A 14,067-nucleotide genomic window follows, 5' to 3' on the forward strand; every position below is an offset into this window, starting at 1 on the left:
CAGGAAACTGGAAAAACTTAGTTTAAGAATAACCTAGTCTTTTCATATTTTCTCCCAAGTTCTAGTTCCAGGTTGCTTAAGATGGTTAGTTTTCCTCCACCCCCAACTTTTTTGAAAAATTTGAAACATACAAAAATGTTAGTAAAGTGTTAGTAAAGTATAGGGATCGTTCATATAGCGTCCACATGGATCCAGTAATTAATATTTTGCCATAGTTGCTTTACTTTTTTCTTTGTATATACTTTTTATCTAAAACATTTGAGGTAAGTTGCATGTTTATGGTTTTTCACTGTTAAATACTTCTAAGAATAAGGACATTCTCCTACTAACCACAATGCCATTATCACATCTAAGAAAATTAGCAATAATTACATCATCAAATGTATTCCATATTCAAATTTTCTTAATTATCTCAAAATTGCTTTTTGTAGCTGATATTTTTCACCAATCCAAGATCCAGTTCAGGTGTATACATCACATTGAGTTGTTTGTACTTTCTTTTAGTCTAGAACATAGGAAGGTTTTTTGTAAAAGGAGGTCTTATATTCATTCATGTTAACTAGTTGGTGTTAAGGGTTGAAGGGAATGATCCTGTTATAGTACATTTCTTTTGGCTTCTTCCATAAGAAGCTCAAAATATTTCCCAGTTCTGGTATTTTTTTCATCTGAAAAAATTAGTATTGCTTACTAATCTGAATTTATAAACATTTTTTTGTAACTGAGAAAAGCCAATAAAAAGATTGAAAAAGATTCATATTTGTTTTGACTCAAATGCTGTTTTTCATGTCTTTGGAACAGTATTCTTGTTTGTATTTGTTTTTACTACATAGAAAAAATTCCCGTAATAGTTGGAGTGCTTATAAATTACCCTAGACCATGTGATTCGTTTGTGTGTTTTGGGGTGAAATTTGGATGTAATGGACTAGAAGTTAACATAGTTCAAAACAGTAAGCTTAACATTTAAGATTCTCCAGAGCCTTCAGCTGTATCTTGAACCTCATTTTTCTACTGTTCTTTGTTTACTCTTCCTTACAAAGTGAAACAGTTGTTTCCCTTATTCACTATTCTTTACTTTTTCTTGTTCATTTCTATAATTTTGGTTATGTCTTTCCTTCTGTCCATTGTCTCATTGTCAAATCTTCCCTATTCTTTAAAGCTCAGCATAGACCTCACCAAGTTGAAGTAGTTTCTTCTTCCTTTGACTACCTACGACTTTTTATTTGTACTTTTCTTTTGGCATTTTCTGTCTTTTATTTCGAATAACATATATTTATCATTTCTGAATCTATACATAACTTGAGATAGAATCTGTGTCTATATCGTTATATCCTTCATATTGCTGATATCTAGTTGGTGCTCAGTAAATAACTGTCAACTAAATAATTAAATATTCTGTAATAAATATCTTCACTTTCCTAGTAATGGACTAGTTGATCCGATCAGATTAATCCATGTCTAATTTTAGCTGTTTGGCTCAGTAAAGAATCAGTTTCTGCAGTTATATTTAGCTTAATTGTTATTATAATAGCTTTATTATTAAATGTGGCCATGGATAAGTTTAAATTTACCACTGGAAATGCTGTGTGCTTTTTTTAAATCTCTTCCCTCAAACCTTCCTTTTCTGGATAAATTATTTAGAATGTGGTTCTAGAAAATTTTTCACCTGTATTGGACTAGATATGTTGATATTTCCTGAATTACTTCCTAAGATTATTAGAAAAAACTAATACGGGATGGGAGTATTATTGAGAGGGACTACCCCTTGGGAGAAGCCTGAATCGGACTTAGCTCAACCTGCCTCATAAGTGTGACTAACAAGAAATTGTCTTCGTGAGAGTTATATACTGACAGCTATACTGGACACTGACACCAGAGGTATTTGAAATGAATTTTGAAGGGAGATGATGAGGAAGAGGGCAATAATGCTGTGAGGAACTTTCTGGGCTGGTGGTGCAGGAAAGCTGGACTCATATTTTTATGATTCTCTTTATTCATTTCAGTATATCCAGTCAGTTATATCCAGACAGTTTCATCAAGGAAGGAGAAGCTGAGTGTTTCGTCCTTTCTGGAAAGGACCAGCAGAGGCAGGAAAACTAGTATTACGACTTAACTTTGCTTTTTTCAATAAATGTCCTTAGCCTCTTTGGGTTTAGCTTTTTCCTGTAGAGAGCTATAGATTAATTCTTGAGGCTGAGCATTGCTGGTCATTAGATGGCCATCTCTGCATAATAGAGTATGCATTTAGGATTAACTGGAAGTGTTTAGCTCTCTCATCAACAGAGTTAGTGAGTACATTTTGATGGGATATGAGTAGGAGCAGAAACCTGTAGGAAGAAGCTGCTCAGACACCTTTTCCAGAGGTTAAATAAACACTCAAAACTCCATTGATGTCTTTAATGAGAACATTCCAAGGAATCCTAATTCACCAGAGAGACTCCTGGGTTAGACTCTAGCAGGGTCTGTGGTGTGACAGGTCACTTTCTCCACTTCAGACTCTTCCTCAGCAGTCATGTGAGAGATGCTACATAGGTCCACTTCGATCTATTAATCTCTATGAGTTCAGTGTTGTTTTATTGATTATAATGTTTTCTTTTTGCCTTGTTTTGTAGACTGGTCAAAAGAATGGATTTTACGGAGGCTTACAATGATACATGCTCCATGGTTGGACTTGCTGCCAGGGAAGGCAATGTTAAAATCTTAAGAAAACTGCTCAAAAAGGGATGTAGCATCGATGTTGCGGATAACAGGGGATGGATGCCAATTCATGAAGCAGCTTATCACAACTCTATAGAATGTTTGCGGATGTTAATTCGTACAGGTAGAGTAAATTCAAGGTGTAGAAGGCTGGGCTTGCAAGCTGGATTAATAAAACAGTGGGTAATTCATGACTTATTAACAATAGTATTTGTTTCCTTTTCTAGAACCATAAAATAACTGCCTGTGTGTTATTGAGAATGATAAGATTGCCCGCCTTGGGTTTTATAAGTATGGTGTTCCAGCTTGAGATCTATAAATGTTGTCCTTGTTCCTGGCCCACTTTTATTGTCTGAGCTAGGTTTAAGCATTTAGTAGTTTACTGGTCATGGTTATTCTTCCTTTTCCAAACAAAAGGAGCAGTGTTACTGAACTTGAGGGTGTGAGTGTTTGCTTGAAGTAGTCTTTTTTTAAAATTTACATTTTAGTTTCTTTAATTTGGGGAATCTTTCCAATTACATTGACTTTGCAGTAGAGAACAGGATAGACAAGATTCCTGTCTTATAGTGCTTATATTTCTGTCAGGGAAAACAGACAATAAATACTTAAACAGTTAAGCAAGATAATTTCGAAATGTAAAAGTTTTGTGGAAAAAATAAAACAGTAATGAGACAGACAGCAATCCTGTGCTACCGCATATCTCTTTCCAACTCTATTTAGTTGACTTCATGTTAGTAACTAGAGATCAGCTATGTGGGAGTATTTGCACCCCAGAAATCAGCCGGTGCTATAAACCAGTGCTATAATCCAGGCTTTTTTCCCCTGCCCAAGCCAGTAACACATTTACCAGCACACTACTGAGTAAAAGGCTTGGTGCATGAGACTGAATTGGAGATTCTGACACTCAGGAGACAGATTGGGAAGAGACTTAATGGTGACAGAGCACTGCTTTGTAACAGTCTTCTTACTAAATACATGATTTACATTATTTAATACAAAACTGCTGTTGAGGCAATGTTATTCTCATTTTATTGATGAAAAAACCAAGACTCAGAGAAGTTGGCTTGTCAAAGTTTATATAATAAAATATGGTATTTGTTTTAACTAATTTCTGACTCTAAAACTCATGTTTTTTCCGCTATAGCATTCTTCCAACATTTAATCAAAATAAACATTTTTAGCATTCAGTTGATGTAAACTGAGGTTGAACATAACACTATGTTATAACAGTCAGTAAACCATTTACGTTTCATTGACCATGGAAATTTAGATTTTCTTCCCTGTATTACTTACCATCACTAGGTATAACTATTTAAATTTTAGACTTCTAGGGCCATAGCTCATCAGAATTAACTAACTCCTTACCTCATGGATGGGAAAGGAAATAACCCTTACATTGTTTTTGGTGTTTTTGTTGTTGCTTGTTTGTTTGTTTTGTTTTAAAGGATGAGGGATGGCAAGGCTAAATTCCCATGTCGTAATACAGGAACTTTGTCATGACTGCTTTTTTTAAGTCACATGTTCTAGAGTCTTTTCCAGTTGAATGTTTAAAGATACTAGAAAAATAGACTTTATGTCTCATATTTTAAAAGCTTAATATATTTTTTTCAGAATTTGTTTGAAGTTAATTCCATAGCTTGAGTTCCTAAACTATGTCTAGTGACAAATAAAGGCCTGAATTTGGTTATTCTGTTTTAGTCAGTAAACTCATTCTTGATATACTGTTATACCTCCTCACATCAGAACAGTGTCGTTTATGTTACAATTTTTTCCCTTTTAGCTTCTTAATAAACTTAGGCATGTCTTTCACTAAGTGTACTAGAATTGGCTGTTTAAGTCATTTGTGTTTCTTTTAGAAATTTAAAATATCACTTTCATTATTAATGACTTTTTTTTAAGTTTGTTATTTTTAGAGGATAAGATAGCTACACATAGTTAACTATGTGAATAGTTGATATAAATGGTCAAATAAAATTTTCTCACTATTTTTATTCGAGTTCACTATTATGAAATACTTTGGATAATTCTAATTTACTTTTAGTGTGTACACAGGGATTAGTGTGGAGTTGAGAGATAGGAAGTTGGGTTTGCAGAAGGTAGGAAGCAGCTATATAACTTATTTTAGGAGGTGACGACATTTTTGGTCTCAGTCTTTCATGAGTTTGGTTGCTCTCTGTAGTTGGAACTAATGTCCAAAATTCTATCAGTTTTGGTTATCTGACTAGAAAAATCAAACTAGAATGTGGCAGAAGGGCTACATAGTCTAATGGTCACTTAAAAAAATGTTTTATATATTACTTTGGCCCCTCTTCCCTTTTGTAAATAATAGTCCTCTGCCTTTTAAACATTTCTAGATGATTTAAGTTTAAGACATTGACCAGCGAGGAATGGTAGGTGACTACTTTGTAAAAGGTGTAGCTAGTATACAACTACATATGAGGAGATATTTTAAAATGACGATGAAGTACAAAGGTTTCTGGTCTTGAAGAGTGAAGTGAGGTCTTTTCTGCTTAATTATGACAGTAGCATCTTTGTAGCTGAAGCAGTTAGCTTGATATTATGGGTTAATTTTAAATGTTTCCAAAGCATGTTTGACATTTCTGTCATTCTTTATACTTGCTATACCTGTGTTTTATATGATTCATAATTCTCTTGTCTCTTGTGGCTCAACTGATGTACATAAAAGTGTCTTTTAAGATATAATTTCTACCTCCTCGATTTTCATCTAATATTAGTAAACTGCCAGAGATTCCTAAAACATACTTTTTATTAATGCACTAAAGTATGAAGGTGCTCAGGCCTATATGAAACGAATGGAGGGGACTTAAATGTTTAGAAAGTTTTGCTTCATTGTCTGTTCAATTTAGTTCCAGAATCTAGTCCAAGAATCATACATTGTGTACTAATTCAAGTTGGAGAAGAGTATTCAAGTGTGATATGGATTACTTAGAAATTTAATATGCATAGATGTATTTTTTTCACTTTAGCTTTCTTTTAAAAGTATTAGCACAAATAACAAATTTGCTTGTGTTCTTTCCTGTAGTGGAAATTTGGTGTAATGGGTTTTGATATTTCATGAAGCTTGTTATCTTAGAGGGCAATAATAATCCTCAGTGGCAATTAAAATCCCATTCAGTCTTAAACCATTTGCTGACTAAAGGTGACTTAAAATCTTATAATTATAGCATATTGTTAACAAATATTTTTCCTTGGCTAATATATGATATAATATATAGTACTTTTTATTAGTTCATGTTAAGAAAATATTATGCTATCATACTGAGCATGCTAACAGATGCTAATAGTCCTTAGATAAATAAGGCAGTGAAGTATAGTGATTAAGAGTTGTATTCAGATAGACTTGGGTTCTACTGACGCCACCATTTTATTAATGTACCTTGGACAGGTCTTTAAATCTCTTAATGATTCAGTTTTTACATCCATCAGATAGAAATACTCCATTGTTAACAGCTCAGGCCAGAAACTGTGGGCCATCCTTAATTCCTTCCTTTTTTTTATATTCTTCATCCAGCCAATCAGCAAATCTTTATGTGTGTGTGTATGTATATATTTGTATGTGTATGTAGCCACACACATACAATCACACCACTTCTCCCCACTCCCACGACCACTAATACCTTGGTCTGAGCCACATTGTCTCTTGCCTAGATTGCTGCAGTAGCATCCTAACACATCTGTTTCTGACCCTGCTTTTTCTGCATTTGACCACAGTCTAATCTTAGTATATCAGAGGGATTCTTTTATAGTATGTCAAACTATGTCTTTCTCCTGCTCAAAACCCATTTCATTCTGAGTAAAAGTACTATTACATGGTATTTCATAGTGCATATGTAATATATTTATTAATCTTCTGTTGATGGATGATTTGTTTCTTAAGATTTTGCTAATTATAATGCTGCTTCTTCAGTTAACATCCATCCATATATATATGTGTGCGTGTATGTGTGTGCACATGTGTGTATGCGTTTATGCATGTGTATGTGTGTGTATGTGTATGTGTGTGCATGTAAATCTTTGTGCACATAGGTGAGCAATTCTGTATGATGGAGTTTTAGAAGTGAAATTGTTAGTGCAAGGAGTATGCAGAGTTAAAATACTGATACTGCAGTATTAATCAGAACTCTTTCAGTAATCAGTGAAAGAAACTAGTTTAAACTAGCTTACACAAAGAAAAGGAATGGAATATAGTAGGTCATGTAAATGCTAAGACTGCGTGGTAGTTCCATTTAGGCATTACTGGATGCTAGTATTCAAAACAGTGTCATTAGAACTCTGGGTCTCTTATTTTCTCACCTCTGCTTTTCTTTTTCTCTGTGTTGATTTTGTTCTCAGGCAGGCTTTATCTTTGGAAATTCTGGGTGTACTTCATCTTTAAAGTGCTTTTTCTGTAATCCTTAGCTGTTATATGTATTTCATATGTTTCATATATTTTCTAATATTTTCTAATATATTTCATATATTTTAGGATCTAATATCTCTGTGATGCCTTCAAACCTCTTCTTTTCCACTGACTTTTTCTTTTCATCTTATGTGCCCAATGAAATCTCTTTAAGGGTTGTTTGAAAAATTTTCACATAGTGGAATTCCTTGTTGTGGAATTATTTTATATCCATCTCATTCATAGCATTTCTAAATAAAACATAATGAGATGATGTAAATTGTGCAGAGTTCTTGACTACATAATCTACCAAGGTTGACATTCCTCACCCTTTGAGATTGGCACATCTTAAATTTGTTGGACCGTATCAGATTGTGGCTTAGTTTTTGACATTAGGCTCTGATCTTAATATTTAACCTATGTTAACCTCTACTTACATATTTAACTTCTACTTTAAACCATCTAGTTTTGCTTTTCTCCTTAGGGGTTTGCAGAAAACCAAATAAAAATCTACCATCCATCACTTAAACAAGTAAGCAATATTATTTGTAAGTAAAAGGACACTTTGTATCAGGAAACATAGGGTTGTGGTATTGCCAGAGTGTTTAAGTCAACTCTTCTCATTGCTGCACAGATGTCAGTAACTAGCATTGGTCTAGCTGACATGGCCCTCGTCCTCAAAGTGCAGCCAAGAAAGAACTCACAAGTTGTCATGACAGAAGTGCCTGTTGTGTTTGTCCTTTAGGATGTCTTTAATGCCCTTACCATTTAAAGTTTCAGTAAGTAGAATAGAAGCAGAAACCTCTTTGCCTTTCAGTGAGAATAGAGATTAAGGCATTAAAAACTGATTATTGTGTCATTTTTCTAAGAATCCCTGTTACAAGAAGGAAGAGAGTGAGAGGGTTGTGGTTGATGGTGCAATACAAGATACACATGGTCCCTTTGGTCCCCACATATCAATTAAGGAGGCCAGTTTATCATTGGAACTTCCAAAACCAATTATATGGGGTCCTGAAGACTTTTTTTAAACGATATTTTGGAGACTTACTGAAATTTGTAGTGACTGTGACAGAACATAAATACTGTAATTCTATTGAACGCTTTTCAGAATTGGACCAGCTATTTTATCTTTGTTTTACTGCTAAGGAACCTGTGAGAGTTTAAGTAATTTACCCAGAGAGTAATCCAAATTATAGCTGGCAGAGCGAGGATTGCAGCCCAAATCTTCTGACTCAAAGTCCATTGCTTTTGCTAAACCATGTTACCTTCCTGGTTCAATAGTTTTAGACCTAGCTAAATATATCTACTTTTTTTATATAAGTAAAATCTTTCAGGATCTTAATTTAGTAGCAAACCGACTTTACTATTTTTTATCCTGAATGAGAAGTGCCTTTTCTTGTCTTTACTTCATAGATAATTGCACAGGAGGTTTTGTTTCCCTCTGTAAGATGTGTGTGTGCGTACATCACCAAGCATGGTCCACACTCAGGTGGGAATTAAGCGCCTTCCTTGAGGGGGGAGTATTTACATAAATTATTTGGAATTCTTCTGATATTTGGAGTATCTCTTCTCTCCCATTTATTTATTCGGTTATTTATATCTGCATGGACTCATGGTTATTTATTTTATACAGTGAGTGGTAACCCAATATGGTGTAATTTATTTTGAGGCTCAAATTGTTCTAGCTTTGGCTGTTGGGTGCTAAATTTCAGATTAGCTCCTGTGTTTCTTTGACATGCCTCCATTTTTTGTTTTGTTTTGTTTTGATTTTTGACCAACAAAATACTCCAGGCTCATTTTGTATATTCTGTGTGCCAACCCTAGAATGAGCCATTCTCCTAGGAGCCCTGGTTCCTTTTATTGTTCAGTGGTATTCAGAACCAGCATCTGAACACTGGATGTGCCTGTTGCTACTGGCATGTTATTGCTTTTAACCTTTTCAGCAGACAGAACTAGGAAATATATTTATGTATTATAACCCATGTGTATGCGTATACCTGTATTTCTACATCTGTCCATCCGTATCTATATTAAAGCTAAACACGAGATCATACTGATGTCTGGACTCTAATCTGCTCCACATGATTCATTCCAACAGTGAGAAATCTGGCTCTCACTATCTGTCATCCATGTATTTATTCATTTGATCTTATTGTACATGTGTAGTGGTTTCAGAATTATTCATCTGTACCACTATGAGAAATACCTTTACCAACTAGATTAGCTTTTATGTACAGCTCCTTTTTTATCTTTAGCCTTACGGTTTCTATGTCATACACCATTTTCCACAGTTATGCCAGCATCTTTTTTTCCCACTCTTTCAGTGAGGTTATGTTGTACATTTATATTTCAGTTAGATGCTTTTGTCACAGTCGCATTCTATCCTAGGACTCCCCGACTGCTCCTCTCCTGGTTGATTTTTTTAAATTGCATGCAGTAAGGTTTAGTTTTTTCTATTATGTAGTATTTTAAATGGCTAGTATTAAACCTTATCTCTCTTTCTTCTTTCTCAGTGGAAGAGAACATCCTTCCTTTCCAAAAGAGAGGTCCTTAAGACATTTGTAATGTGATACTGGTCTAGGTCTCCTACCTTTCAGCTTATATCTCTGAGACTCTTTTTGCTGCTTCTGGGCTCCTCTGCTCCCTAATGGGCACTTTCCTCTCTGCCTTTGTACAAGTCCCACATTCTTTTACTTTTTCTAACTTTAAGACGGAGTTTAATGTATAGTTAAGTCGAGGCTCCCCTCAATACTTGCCTTATTTTTCTTAGTTCTTTTTCTTACCTGTGCTCCCTAGCCCCTGTCAGCTCGAATCTCTTTACTAAGTTATAAAACCAACTAGCCAACCAACCAACCAACCACAAACAAACAAACTCTATTGGCATTTTAATTAGAATTATAATAAATTTATTAATTATTTTGGGAAGAATCAACATCTTTATAATATTGAAATTTCTCATTTAGGAGCTGCCTCTATATATCCGTATGTTCCTAGTTTTTCATGTTTTAATCTTATAGTTTTGTGGATATCTGAATAAAGGTCAGTTTCTGACTAATCTGAGAAACACTGTTTTTGTGATATGAACTTTTAAAATATAATTACCTATCATGTCATTTAGTCTTGCATCCTGTAAAGTTTGAGGCTGTTTTCTTTGAGTATTTATTCTTATAAGCTGTTATTTGAATATTATTATAGCTTGGCCTGACAATTTCATCAGTAAGTTCCAATTATAAGAATTAAAACAGAGGATTATTTTAGGCAAGAGCATTAGTTTTAATTCTGCTATTCAAGAAAATATTTAAAGTTAAGAAAATTTTTTTATTTTGTTTTTGCCCATTACTACTCTCAGAAATGCCTTCACCATTCACTGTACAGCTGATCCTTCTATTATTAGTTTAGAATTTTACCATTTTGGAAGCAAAAGTAAGAAAATCACTTCTCAATATGAACTTTTGCTGAGGAATTACAAAAAATGTTAATGTAGGTATTCCTTATGCAATTTGAATGTTACCATGACCTTGAGCTTTTTATAGTAAGTAAACCCTAGAAACCTTAAATTAACTCAAAAGTTCTTTATAAATTATATACCACTGTTTGATTTCTTTGGAGTGCGTTTTATTATTTTGGAAATGTAATCTTCATTAACTATTAGATTGTGATCTTAAACTAGAAAAAGAGGTTTGTTTGTTTGTTTGTTTTTATGTTATATCACAACTTATTTATTTTATAACTGGGTTTGTACCTCTTGACCTCTTCACCCATTTTGCCCACCCCTAATCCCTCTCCCCTCTGGCAACCAAGAATCTGTTCTCTATATTTGAGTTTTCTTTAGTTGTTTTGTTTTCTGGGTTTTACATCTAGATAAAATCATATGCTGTTTTGTTTTTCTTTGTCTGACTTATTTCACTTAGCATAATACCCTCAAGGTCCATCTATGTTTTTACAAATGACAAGATTTCATTCTTTTTTTTATGGCTGAGTAGGAGTGCATTCTATATGTATACCATGTCTTCATTTTTCCATTCATCCATCAATGGACATTTAGCTTGTTTCTATATCTTGGCTATTGTAAATAATGCTGCAGTGAACATAGTGGTACATGTATCTTTGAATTAGCGCTTTCATTTTCTTTGGATAAATACCCACAAGTGGAGTATTTTAAAATACCTTCATGTTACTAGTTGAGAAGCAAGGAAGTAATGCTAGAGATGAGGCCATTTCTCTCATGAAAATTTAGAAATAAAAATATCACATTTATTAATATTTCAGTAAATCTTGCTTAAGCAAATCTTTGGTGCTTTATCTTCTTCGGATTTTGCTTTTGTGTTTCCTTTCTTGGCTCACCAAAAATTAGAGAAGAGAAAATGAGTGTGTGGGCAGAATTTTTTGTGTTAAGAACTGTTCACACTGTGACCCTTATAGAACTTTTTTTCATTTTATACAGAGTTTTAAAAGATTAGACCTCTAGCATTTATAATTGTGTTTAAATATTTCCTTTAATTCTTGGAATTTTTGCTTTTTCATTCTATGAAATGGAAGTAATATCTTCTAGTTGATGGTTTTATTCTTTTATAGATTCATCTGAAAACTACATTAAGACAAAGACTTTTGAGGGCTTCTGTGCGTTACATCTTGCTGCAAGTCAAGGACATTGGAAGGTCGTACAGATTCTTTTAGAAGCTGGAGCAGATCCTAATGCAACTACTTTAGAGGAAACCACGCCACTCTTTTTAGGTGAGATATGGTATTTGATACAGATGCAATTTTTAATTTTTAATTTTTTTTTTTTTTTTTGCCAAAGAAACTAAGCCTAATCCCCCACCCTCACCCCAAGCTGTGGTACTTATATTATGCTCTTTGACAAATATTACACTGCCACTTCTTTGATTTTGAAACCAAAAAGGTATTTTTAAAGGTTCTTCCACCCTTGTTTTGCACCCTTGGGTGATAGCGTCTGGGAATATCTTTAAATGTTTATTTAAATTGTAAACTCTGTTATGAATTGTAGTCATGATTGTCGTTGTTCTCAATGTTGTTCTGAAAACCAGGTAGAAGTTAAATTGTAGTAATAGTTACAAGATTACCTACGAATGTTTTATGTTTGCTTTTTTTTTTTTTAGTATTAAGATATTAAGAAGATTTTATGGAAGAAATCACCAGTTAATACTTAAATGCCAGTTAATTTTTTGCCTATGTGATCACTATTCAGATTTCTTCAAGGTTTTTAATTCCTTCAGGACAAAAGCCAAATTCTAAAAGGCACACTTCCAATACTTGTCGCTTTTTCTTTCCTCCCTCCTTCCCTCTCTCCAATCCTGTTTGTCTTCAGGGACATTGTGGCCCATAAAGTTGTATGGAACATGGAAAAAATAAGAGCATAAAACATTTGAATAGAATTAGTGTATCTGGACTGGTTTTACTCCTGATACATGTAATTCATACGTTCATTTAGTTACTGAATGCTTCAGTTTCCTCACTTATAAAATGAGAGTAATAATACCTCCCTAGTCTTTATTGGGCTGAGTATAAAATGTTTATGAAAGTACTTATTTCATTGTGAACTTAAAAATATATATTCTTAAAACTTATGTACAGTAAGCTTCATTCTTTTTAGTATACAGTTCTGTGCTTTTGATGTATGCCTAAAATTGTATAATGACAACAATCAGGATACAAAACAATTTCATCACACCCCCTGCCCCCCGCCAAATTCCATCATGCCTATTTCTAACCACTGATCTATTTTCATCCCTGTAGTTTGTTTTTTTTTCAGGTTATAAATATATACGGATTAATACAGCATGTAACCTTTGGGACTGACTTCTTTCACTTAGCATGATGTTTTTGAGATTCATACATGTTACTGCATGTATCACTAATTCATACCTTTTAATTACTAAGTAGTATTCCATTATATGAATGTACCACCGTTTATCCATTTAGAAGTTGATGGACATTTGAGTTGTTTTCAGTGTTTGGTTATTATGAATAAATTGCTACAAACATTTGCATGCAGGTTTTGTTTGAAAATAAGTTCATTTCTCTTGGATTAATACTCAGGCATAAAAAAAAATACTCAGGCTTCTTGGGTCATGGGGTAAGTGTATGTTTAATTTTGGAAAACAACTTGGAGATTTCTTATGAAGTGACTCTACCATTTTGCATTCCCTCCAGTAATGTTTGATAGTTTCAGTTGCCCCACATTTTCACCAACACTTAGTATTGACAGATTTTCTTTTTTGCTTTTGCTTTTAGCCATTTTAATTGGAATTTAGTAGTATCTCATTATGGTTTTAATTTGCATTTTTTCCTGATTGCTAATGATGTTGAACATCTTTTAATGTGATTATCTGCCATCTTTTTCCCTCCATTACGTGTCTAAATGTGTTTAGACATTTTGCTTTGACATAATTTTGGACATATGTAAATATTCAATAACAGTACAAAGGATTCTTATATACCTTTCACCCAAATTTTGTTCTTTTGCCATGTTCACTTTATCATTTTATTCCTTTTTATCTATTTATACTTATATTCTTTTTTTAATCCTTTGAGATTAAGTTGTAGACATAATTCTTGCCTACCCGTAAATACTTCAGTGTAAACTTCTAAAAAGCAGTAAAATTCTTTAATATAACTGCCATATGATGATGAAAATCAGGAGGTTAACATTGACATGGTATTGTTATTTAATCTACAGATCTTATTCAGTTTTGCCAATTGTTCCACTAAAGTCTTTTAATGGCAAAAAAATTTTGTTGTTGTTGTTCAGGCTCTAATCTAAGATCACTTGTTACATTTAGTTCTTATGGCTCTTTAGCCTACTGTAATTTGGAACAGCTTCAGTCTTTATCTTTTATGGTTTAAAATTTTTTGAAGAGGTCAGGCCATTTCTTTTGTAGAATAACTTTCCATTGAGGTTTTCTGATGTTTTTTCCTTGATAAAATTCAGGTTATGCATTTCTGACAGGAAT

The 14,067-nt window shown here is 33.5% G+C and overlaps 1 protein-coding gene across 3 annotated transcripts in view; it reads left to right on the top strand.

The window, feature by feature from the left end:
* The window catches only part of ASB3 (ankyrin repeat and SOCS box containing 3), an 86,309-nt gene that overhangs the window by 16,191 nt on the left and 56,051 nt on the right, over positions 1–14,067 (top strand). For all 3 annotated transcript variants that reach the window (XM_006909602.3, XM_025045164.1, XM_025045165.1), the window contains exons 2-3: positions 2,610–2,818; positions 11,669–11,827. In XM_006909602.3, coding sequence (XP_006909664.1) covers positions 2,623–2,818; positions 11,669–11,827 — 355 coding nt within the window. In that variant the 5' untranslated portion in view covers positions 2,610–2,622. The remainder of the gene's footprint in view (positions 1–2,609; positions 2,819–11,668; positions 11,828–14,067) is intronic.

Source organism: Pteropus alecto, unplaced genomic scaffold (genome assembly GCF_000325575.1).
Source record: "Pteropus alecto unplaced genomic scaffold, ASM32557v1 scaffold131, whole genome shotgun sequence".
Lineage (NCBI taxonomy): Eukaryota > Metazoa > Chordata > Mammalia > Chiroptera > Pteropodidae > Pteropus > Pteropus alecto.